The 17,255-nt window shown below is 34.9% G+C and overlaps 1 protein-coding gene across 4 annotated transcripts in view; it reads left to right on the forward strand.

Annotated features, from left to right (window-relative positions):
- The window catches only part of Ptpn4 (protein tyrosine phosphatase non-receptor type 4), a 181,470-nt gene that overhangs the window by 105,163 nt on the left and 59,052 nt on the right, over window positions 1-17,255 (forward strand). For 3 of the 4 annotated variants that reach the window (XM_050124438.1, XM_050124439.1, XM_050124441.1), the window contains 3 exons: window positions 7,428-7,496; window positions 13,123-13,248; window positions 15,007-15,165. In XM_050124438.1, coding sequence (XP_049980395.1) covers window positions 7,428-7,496; window positions 13,123-13,248; window positions 15,007-15,165 — 354 coding nt within the window. The remainder of the gene's footprint in view (window positions 1-7,427; window positions 7,497-13,122; window positions 13,249-15,006; window positions 15,166-17,255) is intronic. The other variant, XM_050124440.1, reaches the window with a different exon arrangement.

Raw genomic sequence — 17,255 nt, forward strand, 5'->3', positions numbered from 1 at the left:
GGGGGGGGGGGGGGGGGGGGGAGACCATCCTTGGCTAAAGATATTCCTAAAATGACTTTTAATTCCTAAGTGACCACCAGTGTCATTATGCAAGGATACACACACGGTTTCATTTAGACTACAAAGAAATGAGTAGAGTGCAGGAACTAACCTCCAGTTCATTTCAAACAGGTCTTAGATAAAATAAGAAAAAAAAAGTCAAGTAGGTTACTCAGACCATACAACATCCAATAGAAAAGCTAGTCATGATGAATCCAACTTAGACAATTGAAGAACTAGTTTGGGGGGAAAACACACACACACACTGAAATAGAAGGAACTCTCTAATATAGATAGTTACTTAAAAACCAAGTTCAACAACTATCTATGTCTAGAAAGAGAAAGAAATTAAAAGTGGACGCTGGAGAGCTCAGTGGTTAAGAGCGAGTGCTGCTCTTCTAGAGTTCAATTATCAACACCCATGTCACCATTCACAGGTGCCTGTAACTTGAGCTCCAGTGGGATCAGTGCCTCTTACCTCTGCAGGCGCCTGTACTCATGTATGAAGATACACATATATACATGATTAAAAATCAATATAAATCTCTTTTTAAAGGAAAAGAAACTAAAATTGGCTAAGAGAATAGCAATAACCATTCAGGCAGTTACTCCCTTTGGTAACTGATGGGGAACTCAGCCAATCACATTCCGTTTAGGTTGTGTCCCCCTGGGGCTACAGAAAAACAGATAAACCATCCAGGTGCGCTTGCCTCCTTCCTTTTGTTCCCTGTGCTCCTGGATCGCTGGAACCCTGGGTTTGTAAGTTCTCTTTCTTCTGTTTATTAAATGCTGAATCTATTATATTAAACTGGTCTGGTTAATTCTAAATACTGATCGACCACGCCCCATCAGGTAACATTGGCCTAGTATTAGCACATTTCGTATATTTTTTTACAAAACTAAGATTATGGATGTTTTGAAATTGAATGTTTTAAAATAATTTTATTGAAGCATTCACATATAGTAAATAACTATATTCAAGTTTTACAGTTAATGAGTTAAATCCCCTTGAGTGACGATTCAGTCAAGGTAGCACATATGCTCATTATTCTCAAAAGACCCTTCATGTCTCTCTGTAACTCCTTTTGCCAATCATTTGTCATTAGGAAGTTGCTGCTCTGTTGTCTCTTTAAGCTGGTTTTCATTTTCTAGTTCCTCATAAATTGCATTTTTATTATAATGTGACCACTTTTACTTAGCATAATTATGTTGTTTCATCCATGTTACTTATATTGCTAATTCTCTTATTGCAGAGTTCTACTCTAATGTACAAATATGGTTTGTTTACCATTCACTTAATAATGGATATCCATTTTCCAGATTTGGGCTATTATAAATAAAGCTTCTGTGAACATACATACATACATATACACACATATATGCATATCTAAGGTTTTATGTGCACGTTTACTTTGTTTTCTTGGGTAAACAACTATGAATAGAATGGCGAGGTTATATGGCTGAAGGATGTTTAACCTAGTAAGGCACCTCCAAATATATCTTCAAAGTAATTAGGCCATTTATATACAATTCTGCAATGTGGAGGAGTTCTAGCTCAGGGCTGGTGGTATAGCCTAATGGCAGAGAACTTGCTTAACATGTGACAGGCCCTGGGTTCAATCCCCAGCACTGCCCCCAAACAGTATGGAGTTCCAGTTTCTCCCATGGATCCATCAGTGATTGCTATTTTCATTGTTTACTTGGGTCTTTTGAACATCATGGATCTTATTTTGTTAAAGTTCTCTTACCAGTTAGTCGTTTTATGAATCTTAGCTTTTTGTCATATCTGTGAAAACGTTGTCTAGTCCACTGTACAATAACCTATTTATTTAGTTTCTTGTAAAAGTTACACAATTTTAGCTCTTACATGTAGGCCCGTGGATTATTTGGTATAAAATATACATTGAAATTTATTTCTTATCTGTGATGTTTAGTTGTTCCTTTTCACTTTTGTTGTTCATAAGTATTGTCTTGTTCATTTACTTTATTACTAAAATGTAGAAGTTTCACTCTTCCAATTTTGTTCTTTTAAAAAGGTATTTTGGGTGTTCTAGGTTTTTTCGTATTTTCATTTGAATTTGAGAATTATAAATAGTCTCTATTCTATTATATTATATTATAAATAGTATCTAGGTTTTAAAAAAAGCTTTCAGCTAGATTGTGACTGTATTGATAATAATAAATTTTGGAAGACTGATATCTTAAAAATACTGGTTCTTTCCCCTCATGAAGCTCAGTGTGTCTTTAAGTTTTAATTTGTATCTCCCAGCAATGTTTGTAGTTTTGGGCACCCATGTCTTTCAAGTCTCTATTAACCTTAATTATTTTTATACTTTCATTGTAAATTATATTTTAAAATTTCAATATTGGTTACTCCTGCCATTAAATAAAATAATTAAATTGTTAAATAGAATAAAATAAATCTCATCAGAGTGAATTATTTTTAAGCAATCTATGTGCCAACTAAATTTTTTCTTCAGACTTATGTAGCTCATTTCTAAAATGAAGTAGAGATAGAATTGCCTGAAAATGGTAAGCTCAGTCAGATTGCCATTCAAGAAGGTTTAAATCCAACATAGTAGACATTATTCAATATGTAAAATCCCAGGCACCGTAAGATCTGTGAATCAGGAGCTGAGAGATGACACAGTGCTTAGGAGCACTTGCTGCTCTTACAGAATAACTAGGTTTGGTTCCCATCATCCACATATTAGCCCAGAACTGTCTATAACTCCAATTCCAGAGGTTCTGATGTTGTAGAATTAATACTCTTTTCCAGGGAGAATTCACTCTGTACATTTAGAGATTAATAAAAGAAAAGGCTCTTTAATTTAATGCACATCTGGCTCTGGGTAATGCCCACAAAGAAGCTGACCTTGATTAGAATATCTTGCTAACTCACATAGTCATAGGTTAAGCATTTCCTATATGCTGTCATCCTTTACATTTCTTTTAGGCTCCAACCGCAGGAGGGTTACACTTTGAACAATTTAAGCAGAGGCAGGAGACAAGAAGTCTCCTAAGGCACTTATTTAGGCAGATGAAAGATTTACACAGCAAAAATATTGCATATTGCCCAAATTATTTTAAGTACACTTGTGCATTCTTTTTCAAATAGATGTTATCCAAGGTCATCTTGCCCATCTGGCAGAATAATGCTTTTCCCAAGAATAGAACTTGGGACTTTATGATAACCCAGGACTTTTGATGTTGGTTGTGACCCTGCACTGCCCCCTCATTGACTGTTGGAGGCATGCTCTTTCATAGAGAGATAGGCATAACAGCTGGCTAGAAGTCAGGGTTATCTCCTTTGTTATTGGATTGGAACCCAATAGCTAGTCAGTCTTTCTGAACATTTATGTCCTAGCATCCTAAATTTTGCTTATCTCTTACTAGCTTTGTTAACAGACTTCTTATTTGGGGGTATTTTGGAGGCAGTAGCCCCCTTTGTTAAAATCTACTTTGTGTAGCTTATTGTGTCCTAAGAAAATCTATTAGTAAGTCTTTTACAATATCAGTTCTACTCTTTTTTCTTTATTATTTAAAACAATTTAAAATTTAAATGTATATTGATGATATTCTTTCTCCCTCCAAGTCCTTCCAGATCCTCTCTCCTTCCCTACGTATACACCTTTAAGTTCTTTCTCAAAAAAAAAAAATAAAATAAAATAAAATCCCAATCCAACAGCAAATACCCCCAGAATCAAGAAAACAAAATAACTCCTTCCCCACAAAAAACTCACCCAACTGTGTACACACACACACACACACACACACACACACACACACACAAAATGTGGACTCCATTATGTTGCTCAACTACTCCTGAACATGAGGCCTGTCCAAGACTATGGTACACCTAATGTTACTCTATTGGAGAAAACTGATTTTCCTTATTTCAGCGGTTATGTGACAGTTCAGTTCTTATCTTTACCTAGTGGCTAAGTTTTCCTTCATTCATCCATCCATAAATCCATAACTATTCTATTTCCCTTTCCTTTTGAGAGCTATCTGGTCCCTCTAGACAAATGGTTATCAATGTGTGGGTCCTGACCCCTTTGGGGGTCGAATGACCCTTTCACAGGAGTCACATATCAGATATTTATATTATACTTCATATTATGTTAAGAAGTATCAACAAAAATAATTTTATGGTTGGGGTCACCACAACATGAAGAACTTAATGCTTGTAGCATTAAGAAGGTTAAGGACCCTTACACTATACACTCTGGTTCTATGAATTGTAGCTTGGTTATCATTGACTTAACAGCTAATATCCACATATAAGTGACATATACCATATCCATCTTTCTGCATCTGGAATACCTCATTCAGGATTTTTTTCTAGTTCCATCTTTTTGCCTGCAAATTTCATGATAGTATTTTTAAATGACTGTATAAAACTCTATTGTATAAATATACCATATTTTACTTATTTATTCTCCTGTTGAGGAATATATAGGTTGTTTACAAATTCTGGCTATTATGAAACTTCAAGTTTCTTCTATGCCATTCATACCCTTTTCTGGCCTCTAAAGGCACTGCACATGCATGGTACGCATACATATGTGTCAACAAAGCCCTCTTACATATAAAATAAAAATGAAAATATAACTTTGAGATTTGTTTCTTCCTGCCTCCCTCCCTCCCTTTCTTCCTTCCTTCCTTTCTTTTAAAATAGTAAAATCAGGCCAGTTAAGTAACTCAAGAAAATAACTCAATAAAAGTCCTGGTCCAATAGTGTTAATCCTTAGCAACTCTCAGAATGATGAGAGAAAGGAGTTGAAATGATAAAAGCTTTTTAAAATTAAAAAAATAATTTTTAAAAAGAAAGATAGGTGAGAGGAAGTATTTGTGTCCATGGACAAAATTTAAAACATGTCATATTATAAATGTGCATATCAACTTTGTAAGGTTTTTCTAAGCCTTCCCCACTTCCTTCCAACCAACAGCAATTCTTCCCTGAGCACATGCCTTGTAATCACAGCATAAGACTATGTCTATATTTCTTGCCTTTCTAAGTGAGTATATACGAAGTTCCAGAATGGTTTTTTGTTTGTTCGTTTGGTTTTTGTTTGTTTTTCAAGACAGGGTTTTTCTGTAGCTTTGGAGCCTATCCTGGAACTCGCTCTTGTAGACCAGGCTGGCCTCGAGCTCTGCCTCCCGAGTGCTGGGATTAAGGGCGTGCACCACCACTGCCCTTCCCCCAGAATGTTTTTTTTATCTTTTTGTAATGATTATTTCAAACTGAAGACTAACTTATATTTTAGTTGTTCTTTTCATTATATTTTTTATTACTCAAGTTTCTGTAATAAGCTTATGTATATGTATGTAACAGTTGGTAGTTCCTCATTCTTTAAATTCGTACTGTCACAATTTGGTATTCTAATATTGCTACAGGTTTTTATTTTATTCTAACTCTTAAAGAGTGTGTTATGGAAAATATGCAATATAAATCCCTTTGAACAATCAAATATTCCTGCTTGCCATGAACTTTGACTTGTTATTCCATCCTTTTGAGCAATAGAGTTGTATTTAAATCTACTTTACTGCCATATTAATATATCACTCAGGATTGAGTTAGAGAAACTCAGATTTCTTTTTGATATTTTGTGTAAAAGAAAATCAATCCTTAGACTTGATTACATAGACTTTTAAAAACAAAAAGCAAACAAAAATGGGAAAGTACGTTAAGGAAGGGTGATTCTTGAGAACCACCTATGCAAGAAGAGTAATACGCAAGGGTCACTTTTGGTTTGGATTCCCTGAATCTACACCTGCTACTACATTTCAGAGATACTATCATGGCTAGTCCAGTTAGTCCTGGACCTGTCACAGAAGTACTACTTCCTCAAGGTGTGTTGTGCTTCTCTGCCCTTTGTTCCCAGGTCTTCTGAAGCAGCTCCCAGCACTTGCAAGCACTATTTTGTATTTTTCCTACTCTTCTGATCTTCCTTCTTCTACACATTATGAAAGCAGAACCTAGCAGAACTTTAAGTGGGAAAGGAATCAAGAAAGTGGGAAAGTACAGCCCCATGATAAATGTAGCAAAGTACAGGGGTACAGAATATTCGTGTTTAGACACAGGTCATATATATTTATAGTTTCAAAAGTTAAGTTCTGTGTTTGCAGTTCTTAACTTTAAAATGTATCTGAAGCACTTTTAAATTATTAAGTGTGAATTGTCTTGCAAGCGAAGTAGTAAAGTCAGCATGACCTGTATAGCTGCATACAATTCTTTCTTTAATAGACATGCCAAAAATAGACATTGATTAACCCCCTCCCCTCATGGTAAGCAATGACTAGGAATACTGATGCTATTGTTATATTTAAGATGTTGAAATATTATTGAAAATAGAAAGTGGAGCTGGAAAGATTAAGAAGGTTTATTGCTTTCTTAACCACTTCTGTTTACATATGTGTTTATTCCAATTCTATGTATCAAGGGATTAAATGCATTAAACTAGTAAACGTGAATATATGGTGGTCTTAGAGGCAATATAATTTTCTATGAAACATTAACCAACATTTTTTATAAAAGTTCCCCATTTTTACATTAAAAATCAATCATGCCATGTAGTTCACAACTATTTAAATTTGCCCTAGGAATGTAGTCTGAAATTTGCTTGTGTGGCTTTGAGAATATATTTGGCTACTTTTATATACATTAAATATCTATAGTTATAAATGGTTCTACTTTTTGTACTAGAAATTTATGTTCATTCACAACTCAGTAACAGGTTATCTTCATCAATTCGTTGAGAACTACTCTTTCAATACCATAGTTAACTGAACACAGTGATGTACCACAGAGAATGACCAGATAGGTTATCTCCTCTGTGTACATAGTGTGCTTTCTAGGCAAATCAACTTCAAGGCAAAAATGGTGCCCAGAAGCCCCAATATTTCTGATCTCATTTCTTTCCTACATTCAAAAATCTGAAATTTTCTGTATTGGGGCATGGAGGGAGTTGATAGGCTGTCTTCATATATGTAATAATTGGTAGCAGAAAAGGAAAGAAAAGTTATCCAAGATACCACAAAGTTCAGCTCATCAGTTAGACCAATGGAGACATTAGCTAACTCAACCTGTAGGGTAAGTCAGGGTTGTGGAGCTTGTTTGATACAAGGCATCTCTAACTCTAGAGAGGTTCCTGTCATCAAATTTGTGTCTATTGGACACATCTTGTAAACTGCTAAATTAGCTTTGCCTATCCCAGTGGAACTAGAAAGTAATCCAGTCTTTCCTTCTTATTCTGCTGCTTTTATTGTTCTTCTTGTCATCATAAATGTCTTGTCTCTTATAAAATTGTAATCTAATCATGCTGTATGTTGTCATTTTATCCTGTAGTCCCCTTTAAGATATTATGCATATTTATGTATTTCAGTGGGAGAACTGAAGTCCAGTCAGTTCAATATGGCAAAGAAAAGGCAAATAAAGACAGGGTATTTGCAAGGTAAGTCAATTCTGTTTTAGTTATCTGAGGGTTTTTGATTGTTTGTTTGTTACATTTTATAATTTTATTTTCTGATATATTACATACATACACATGCCTGTGTGTGTGCAAAGGTCAGAGGACAAACTTTGGGAGTTGGTTCTCTCCTTCCATTATGTGGGTCCTGAGGTTGAACTCACATTGTCGGCTGGGCAACAAGCACTTTTATTTACCTACTAATCTGTCTCACCAGCCCAACAAATCTATGAGTTTTTAAAAGAATAAACATTATTAGAAATGGGGACTGGAGAGGTGGCTCAGTAGTTAGACGTACTTACTGCTCTTATAAAAGTTCCAGTTCATTTCTTAGCACCACATAGTAGCTTAGAACTGCTTGCAACTCCAGGTCCAGGAATCTGATGCCCTCTTCTGGACCATGAACTCTCTCATGCATGTAGTGCGTATGCATATACTCAGGTGCACACACATACACATAAATAAACAAATTTTAAAATTATTAGCAATGTTTTCTAAGTGATCTATTAAACAACATACTGTGTTTATGAAATGGAAACTAGTTTATCTAATATCCTGGTTTATTTTGTTACATATTTATGAATGTTAATCATGCATTGAGTACAATAGGTTTGAATAGCTACATCAAGTATCACTAATACCTTTTGTTGCAAAGTTACTCTCCTGTTACATATTTTTGAGAAATGTACAGAGTCCTATTATCCAGCTTATTTTTATATTTATTTAAGTCATGCTATTAAATGTTAAGATACTTTTGATTTGCCTTTTTGAAAAATTTATTATCTTCCCTTCATTAAAATTTGTTAGGGCCAGTTTGCTTTTTAGTGACAAAAATGATACAATCATATTTACATTTCAAAAAAGTGTGTTTGTAAAGTATAGATTGGATACCTAGTGACTAACTAGGAGATAGTTACAGTTATACAAGTAAGAATAATAAAGAGCTTAACTAAACACTAGTGGAGGAAAGGGAACAAATTTGATGGAACTAGCATCAGCTGCTGACCAATGACAACAGGCATAGTGAAACAGGAGTTTGTTCCTAGTGGAAATTACTTCAAGAGTTTCAAACCCTGAAGAACTAGTTGTATGTCTGGCATCTACTGCTGTTAGAGACTTGGACGCTTTCATAAAGACAACAGAAGAATTTTACTTGGTCAAAATTTTATTCTAAATATCTATTGAAATCCTTCCATCTTTATGTTTCTGTAAGAAATAGTTTCATGTTTGGTTTTGCCATTTCTCTTTTAGTTCCTTCCAAAGTAAAAATTGCTCCTTGTTTCTAACAATGAGTGACAATTCATTATATTCTAAAATCCAAACAGTATCAAATGACTTGAAAAATAAATCATCCAAGACGGCCCTACAAAGTTTGTGGTGTTACTCAAGCTGTTTCCTTGCATAAACTCAAGAGGGTGTATATGTCTGTGTGTGGATGTTGTGTCTATCTTGATCCAGTGCTCCAATCAGAAAGTTGGACCTGGAAAAAGAGATTTTGCTTAGAAAATTAAAGTGTTTTCTGTACAACTCTTCAAAAGAAAAAATTTTACTTCTTATCAACATAATTCTAAGTTAGAAAGAATTTGTTGTGGCTTTTTGTACTGTCTCTTATTTGCAGTCCTCCCATATTTCTAAAAATCAAATTATTGTGTTGTTTTAATTGTTTTGAACATATTAGATTTTAGAAACATGCAGATATTTATGCATCTTCATTGTTTTGTATATTCATTATTAAAATGCTATTAAGTTTGTATAGTACTGTCTTTGTTAGCTGGGGTGTAGGTGTTTCTTTTTGAAGGTACTAGGTTCCCAAGTTTAGGGCCTTACACATGCTAGGCAAATGTTCTGTTCTGGAGCTATGTGTTCTTGTCCATGGGAGCAGTTTTAATATTGTTGGGGCATCCTAATGATTGCTCTGTCCCTGAAAGTTATACTTCCTTGAGAGTATTTTATGTAAGACCTTTACTTCATACATAGCTACTAAAATTCTCTAATGGTTTTATAAAGTGATAAGTCATTTGCAGATTTCTTGTCTCTCTGAATTTTAGATGGCCATATAAATAGAAAGTTAACCAAGATCTTCAATTTTAATATGTAAAATTTTATCAATAATCCTTTTCTCCCTTATATATAAACCCTTTGAATTGCTTTCACACTTTTTATGATATCTTATAATAATATTCGAAGAAGAGAGGAGAACCAAGTTCTCATCAACAGAAAAATAAGGTGTCCCGGTCAGAAAATAAACTCACCACATTGTTAACAGTGTGGTATTTTTTTCTCTGAAATTTCCGCGAAGAACAGGAAACATAGACAACAAACTTGAGTGGGTGGGTCTCTGAGGTTAAAACTGTTAATAAAGTAAAATGCCTGAAATTTAGTTTTAAACTCAAGACATTTACAAACATGTTTAGTTCGTTACCAAGAATAAAGTATTCAGACAGTTTGTACTAGGTAAGTATGCTGGATTTCCAATTGATCACTTTCCTTCTCTTCTAATTGATCTTGTTAGCTCTCGCAGCTTAGTTTAGTCTAACTTATAAGGAAAAAATAGTTTGTGACTATTAAGGATTAACACTAAAAGAACTAGAAATGGTAAATTATGGTAAGTTTAAGATTTTATTATTTTAATTGAAGACATATATTGTCATTTGTGTAACTAATTCAAATATGTGCCCTCCACTGTGAGTAACTGAATCTATTGGTGTCCTGAATTCAAGTTAAGAAGTCCTGTGGTTTAAACTCAAAATGATAGGAAGAAGTATTTGTGGTTAAATTCCTTTGCCTTTTCATTTGGAAATGAAATTTGAGTCCATTTTTTGTTTATTTGTTTGCTTGCTTGCTTGGTTTGTATTACCAGTAGCACCGCATCTCTTTTAGAAGATGCCCGTTGGTTTTATAGTAAAAGAGAGTACCAAATCAAGAGTGTTTGACTCGAAAATACTAAAATGATAGGACACTTGTATGATTTAGGTTTTAAGTATTTATTATTCATAACCTAACCTTTTAAGAGGCTAAAACGTTGCATTAAAAACTACAGTGTTTATGACTGAAGTCATAAAATTGAAGTGGTAAGGAAGGACAATGTAATACCCCTATTGCACTGGTGAATTTAGATATTGAGTATAGAAACTTAAATAAAATTTTTCTAGAATAGGCTAGAATTAGCATTCAGTGTCCCTAGTAGACATGGTTATTTTAATGTTTCCTTCTGTGAACACAAAGCACTATGAAATACCATTCTCTCAAGCCATTCTGTTTGTGTAGTTAATATGTCACAAAGCAAATTGTAGGCTGCAACTGCAAACTTTGAAATTTGGCTACATACTGATTTTACTGTTTGAACATATCTGGATTACTTAAATTTACATTTATTTTATGCCTTGACTGGTATTTTTCTTAATTTATGTGAAAGTATGTACATAATACATGATAAAAAGGGAAACTTATGACCAATTTTAAGGTAATATTCTAAATCCAATAACCTTAAAACTATATATAGAAGTAAATAAATATTTTTATTGGAAAGTCTGAAAATAAAATTCACAGAATGAAGAATTTTTTGGTATTATGGGCCACACTGAAAAGTTTCTTGCCTTTTAATACACGTTTTAAAAGTTCTTTTTAAATTTTGTATAATGTATTTTGATCATATTCACCTTCTGTCACCCAGCTGTTTCTATTCCATGCCTTACTTCTTTTGCCCTCCAACTTTGTGCTTGTCATGGTTTTTGTTTTGTTTTCTCCATCAAGACCAATTTGGGCTGCCCCAAATACTCTTGACTATGTAGCCTTTTCACTAGAACACGGTAGACTTATCAGTGGGCACACTGTTAGAGAAAACTGACCTTTCCTCTCCTGGCAGCTAAGAACTGTCAGTAGCTCCTCAGCTGGGGTGGGACTTGGTCTGGCTTGGACTTACACAGCTTTTGTGTATGCTGTCACAGCCACTTTGAGTTCATATGTGTTGCTGCTTGGCTGTGTTATTTTATACAAATAAGTGTTTCTATTTAAATTTTTTATGATCTGGCTTTTTACATTAATATGACGGTATCTATTTGCTTTATTGTGGTGTAACAGAAAATAATATACATGATTTTTGTGAGTCTTGAGGAATTTATTACTGAGATTAAATGCCACATTGGTTGTTTTACTTTATGTTTATTTAAGTTACTTAATTCATTGAATTAACTTCCAGAATAATTCTAGATATCAAAAAAGTACACATTTATGTAGAAGAGTTTTGGGCAGTACTTGAACTTGCATATTAAAAACTTTGCTTATTAATATTCATTCCTAAAACTATAAAGGTTTATATCTCTGAATATAGTTAATACCATTTGCTCTGTGGAGATTAGCATTTTGTGGGGGGGATCACTTAATTCTGTTTTTCTCCTATGATAGCTGAAAATAGGTAATAAAACATATCCTTTTGTTCTGGGGAGGTTACTCAGTGGATGGGAGCCATTGTTACTGAAATTACCGGGCGCAAGTGAGAAGGAAACAGGGAACATACAACAACGTACTTACGAGTTTATTAGAGGGGGTGTGTACAGGCCTGGGGAAGTTAGTGTGCAAAGGGGGGAGGGAGGAGAGAGGGCTTTTAAAAGCTGCTTAGTGCATGCGCACAGGGGTTTGTCGTGGCTACATCATATGCAGGCAGATGACGGGGCTCATGCATGCGTGCAAGGGCTTAACTGAATCATATGTAGATGATGTAATCCATGCTGCACATGGGTCATGTGGGGGCCCTTTAACACCCATTAAAGGAGCCATTAGGCACTTCTGCCTGAGGACTGTTTGTACCCGCATGACTCCTAGAACCTGGAAGTATCAGACTTATGTTGCTAAAATCATTACAATGGTTACTTTGACAAAGGACTTAAGTTCATTTCCCAGAATTCTTATCACTCAACTTAACAGCAGTCAGTTATTCCAGCCCCAAAAGATCTGAAGCTTTCAAATTAAAAAAAAAAAAAAGATCTGAAGCTTTCTAACACACACAAGAACCCATACATATAATTAAAAATAGAATAAGTCTTTAAAAAATATCCTTTTGTTACCCGCCACAAGATATTGTAGTTTTTAAAATGTTTTTACAAAAAGAAGGGAAAAGAAATTTCACTGACCATACTCTATATAAAAGAGAAGTTATAGATGTAGTATGTACGATTATCTTTTTTGGTCCCCTCCTCATTGAAGTGAAGGTTCAGAATTAAAAGTCATTGAAAAGATAATGTAGTGAGTATTGTTCAGTACATCTCGTGAGAAATACCACCCCACCGAGTACTCCAGAATAGACGTAAGCAAAGATCTGTAGCTTTGTAATTTGAGAAAATGTTTGGTAGCTAATTACTACCTTGCTTCTCTTTATTTCCTTTTTAATTTCCTGTTTCCTATCTTATTCTTCATAGCCCCATCTTTCTTTTTTTTGTCATAAAAAGCAAATATAGCTTTTTTGAAATTATTTGATAAATTCTGTCAAAACAACTCATTTTTTATAAGCAAACTCATCGAATATAATCTATTAAAATGAATTTTAAGATTTGATTCATAGTTATCTGTTATATAAAAACATCACTTTTCAATGTATTATTCAAATTTTCTACAGATCTCCAAGTAAGCCGTTGGCTCGGAAATTAATGGATTGGGAAGTAGTCAGCAGAAATTCGTTGTCTGATGACAGGTTAGAAACACAAAGCCTCCCATCCCGGTCTCCACCTGGAACTCCCAATCAGTAAGTGGCAAGCCAGCATCGAGCTTGCGTTTTGCTACTTTCTAAGTTCTTGGCTACGTATTTGTATTTTATTGCCTAAACATCATAATACATAAAAATTTAAATCCTTTGATCAGATTTTCAAAAAATACTTTCATTTTATTTTACTTTTGTGTGTGTATGTTTGTTTATATGTGAGGACATATGCATGTATGTAGTAGTTGGCATATGGAGATTAGAAGACAATTTGGGGGAATCAGTTCTTTCACTGTGTCAGTCCCCAGGATTGAAATCAGGTATTCAGATGCCTTTAATCGATTAGCTACCTTACCAGACCCAAACATGATTTTTGTTACTTCAAGCATTATTGCCCCTTTTTTGCTCCTCACTGTTAAAAGTGGTCTTACAATTGCTGTAGGGAATGAACGAGAAGATTGAAGGACAACCTTCATTTTCCTCAGCAGTTGACTTTCACAAGAAGGGTAATTAAGTATCTAGTCACGACTTCAAAATTCCATAGAGCTGTTGTTCATGTAGTCCATTTCCATGTAGATTTCCACCTCGATTTTTGNTTTTTTTGAGACGGGTTTCTCTGTATTTAACTGCCCTTGGCTCTCCTGGAACTTTCTATGTCCTTGAACTCACAGAGATCCACCTCCCTCTGCCTCCCAAATGCTAGAATTAAAAGTGTCCCACCACCTCCTGGCAATACCAGGATTTCTAAGAGGGTGTAAATTGTTGGAAAATGCTTTGTTTGAATAATTGTTATTCATTGTGATCTAGCACTTCCTCTGGCCTAAAAAATGCTTTCTAACAGCAGTCCCATAAGCTCAGGTAGAGTTGAACCAAGAGCTGTGTGCTACAGCTCTAACTCGGTCTGAACTGCAAAGGGAAGACTTCCTCAGATTTCCCACACTAGAAGGGAAGGCAAGGGAAGAGAAGTAAAGCTAGGAAAGGGGAGGAGAGGGAGAGGGGGACAGGATGAAGTGAGGGGAAGGAAGGGAAGGTAGGAGTGTAATTGAGATGATCTAAATAACAATAGCTCTGATTAAGTTTTCTAGGAAATGAAATAATTTTAAGGATGATTTGGGGGAAAGTACAGTATAGCAGTGGCCCTAGAGTCAATGTTTAAATCTTGAAGTTAATTTCCATCCTATTTTCTCATCTGCTAAATCCTATTTGTAGATAGACACAATGGCACATGCCTTTATTCTCAGCATCCTTGTTATAGTAAATGTCCTACAGTTTTAATGTGGTATTAAAAGATATAACAAATAAAAAATAGTTAGAAAAATGTACCGTACATAGCAAGTGCTCAGTTATTAACTATTGCAATTATAATCATAAAGATGATAATTATGTAACTGCTGGTTAGGAATAGTGGGATTCTTCCTCATATAATCTTAGGAATTCAAATTCTACAAAATTAAAAACATTAAGAAGAAAACATAATTGAGACTATACTCTATTTCTGAACATTTATTCTAGTCAGTTTCATAAATTTGAATAAGGCATAAGATTAGTAATGAGTGAAACCTAGTAATACTAGGTAGAGCAGAATGGGTAAAGTCCTTATGGTAGACGTAGATGGCAGTCATGTATTGACTTGCTATGTTGTGTTCTTTCTGTTTATATCACTGTTAGAGATTCTGCCTAGTCAGCGTAGTCTTTTAAAACACACACAAACATATATACCCACTTTAAGATGAAACCAGATAATCAAAAAGCATGGAAAATTCAAAGTATACTTTTCTTCAGCCTTTGTTTCTCTTCATTTAGTCGGAGTTCTGCATTCACACAAGAGGGGACCCGGGTCCGGCCATCTTCTGTTGGTCATTTGGTAGACCATGTGGTTCACACATCCCCCAGTGATGGTTTTGTAAATCAGAGATCTCCATCATCAACGCAAGCTAATAGCATAGTTCTGGAATCATCACCGTAAGACCCCCTTTCCAATGTTTTCTTAATTCTTTAGTTTAAAGTAAATTTAACTTCTTCACTTGAAATAATCTTAGAAATTAGAGTACTTGAAACAAGGTGTTAGTTATGTAATTTTAAGTATATATTTGTAAATGTATTTATTTGTCCTTGAAATGTCTTGTTTTATTTGGTGGGTTTTTTTTTTGTTTGTTTGTTTGGGTTTTTTTTTTTTTTGGTGTTGTTTTGTTTTTTGAGACAGGGTTTCTCTGTAGCTTTGGAGCCTGACCTGAAATTGCTCTTGTAGACCAAGCTGACCTCAAACTCACAGAAATTCACCTGCCTCTGCCTCCCGAGTGCTGGGATTAAAGAGTGTGCCACCACTGCCCGGTGAAATGTCTTATTGCCTCTTTTCTCTTTACCACTATGGTTACCGGCTATTCTTTGATTTTTAGTGTATGCTCTGAAGTGTTAGTTCAGGTAATATGTAGTGTAGTCAAGGAGTAGGAGAATGTAAGACAGCCTTCTTAATTTTTTTTAAAGGAAAGAAATCATAAATATAAACATAATATGTTATGAGAAGTATCAAGGGAAAAGTAATTGAGATGGTTATCACCCTCAGTTATAGAAACCATGTCCATATCTTTCTTTTCTTTTTTTCTTTTTTCATGTATTGAGACAAGGTCTCCCTATGTAGTCCTGGCTATCCTTGAACTCAGTGATCTGTCTGTCTCTGCCCTCCAGGTATGTGATACCACTCCTGGCTATTATATCATTTCTAAAGTATGTTCCTACTATCATTTTTTTATTCTGATTGACAAATTCAGTTTCTTATTTCAGTACTGATAGTCATCAGTCTAATGCATATCCTCACATTAATATGTAACATCTTGATTGATTAGCTTATTCAGTGGAAATAACTCATATGCTTTTGACATACTTGAAGGATAATACCTACACAATAATAGATGAGTTAGAAATAAGGAATATATGATACAGTGTATAAAGAATGTGATCAGTCTTTAAAAAAGAGTAACTATTAGAGTAACGGATAAAAGAGAGATGAAGAGGTCGGCAAAGTGGTATAGCTATTCTGGGAAAGCATGACCACTTGTCCTTAGACCAAACAACACCATGCTGCCAAGACTTTTAAAAGTCTAGCCTTGGTAACTTATGTCTGCATTATAAGGAATGAAAGAATATAGCAGATATATCATGCACAATGAAACCTATAAAAACTGAGTTGACAAGAGATAGAATTGATGTTGATGAAAAACTTTAATATTTTATTACTTAAAAATTTTTAACTAACTCTGTTGGGTTTTAAAGTCATATTTTCTGACTTTGAAGCTTTAGAAGTATGAAGTAAATCTTAAGACCTAGCCAAACAGTTCTATTTTTGTATATTAATTGTATTCTTGAAAGGTTGCACGTGTTCTCTAAACTGCCTGTTTAACTTACTTTGAGCACCAGTTATTTTTGTGTATAACTGACCAAATATTTGAGAGAACCACTTGGAGGGGAGATAGATGTGTTTTAGTTCACAGTTTTTTATAGATTTCAATCTATAGTCCTTGGCTGTTGATTTTGGGCCCGTGGTAAAGTGTTGTAATAAGATTGGCAGGCTACTTTCCCGGCACCTGGCCGCCCACACAGCTAGCTTTACCCGAAATAATTACACGGAAACTGTATTCTTTTAAACACTGCCTGGCCCATTAGTTTCAGCCTCTTAACCCATTTCTAATAATCTATGTAGCACCACGAGGTGCGCTTACCAGGAAAGATCTTAACCTGCGTCTGTCTGGAGTGGGAGAACCATGGCGACTCCCCTGACTCAGCTTCTTTCTCCCAGCATTCTGTTCTGTTTACTCCGCCTACCTAATTTTATGTCCTATTAAAGGGCCAAGGTAGTCTCTTTATTTAACCAATGAAATTAACACAAAACAGAAGACTCTCCCCCATCAGTAAAGGAGAAGATTATGGCAGCAAGGGTGTGCAGCAGAGACTACTCATTCATAGTGGTCTGGAAGCAGAGAGAAAAGCAGAAGGGACCAGGGACTAGGTACTCGCTGAAGATATACTCCCTGTAACTACTTTGTGCAGGTATGTCC

This window comes from Alexandromys fortis, unplaced genomic scaffold, assembly GCF_014885135.2.
Source record: "Alexandromys fortis isolate MF-2015 unplaced genomic scaffold, M_Fortis_MF-2015_v1.1 scaffold_232, whole genome shotgun sequence".
Classification (NCBI taxonomy): domain Eukaryota; kingdom Metazoa; phylum Chordata; class Mammalia; order Rodentia; family Cricetidae; genus Alexandromys; species Alexandromys fortis.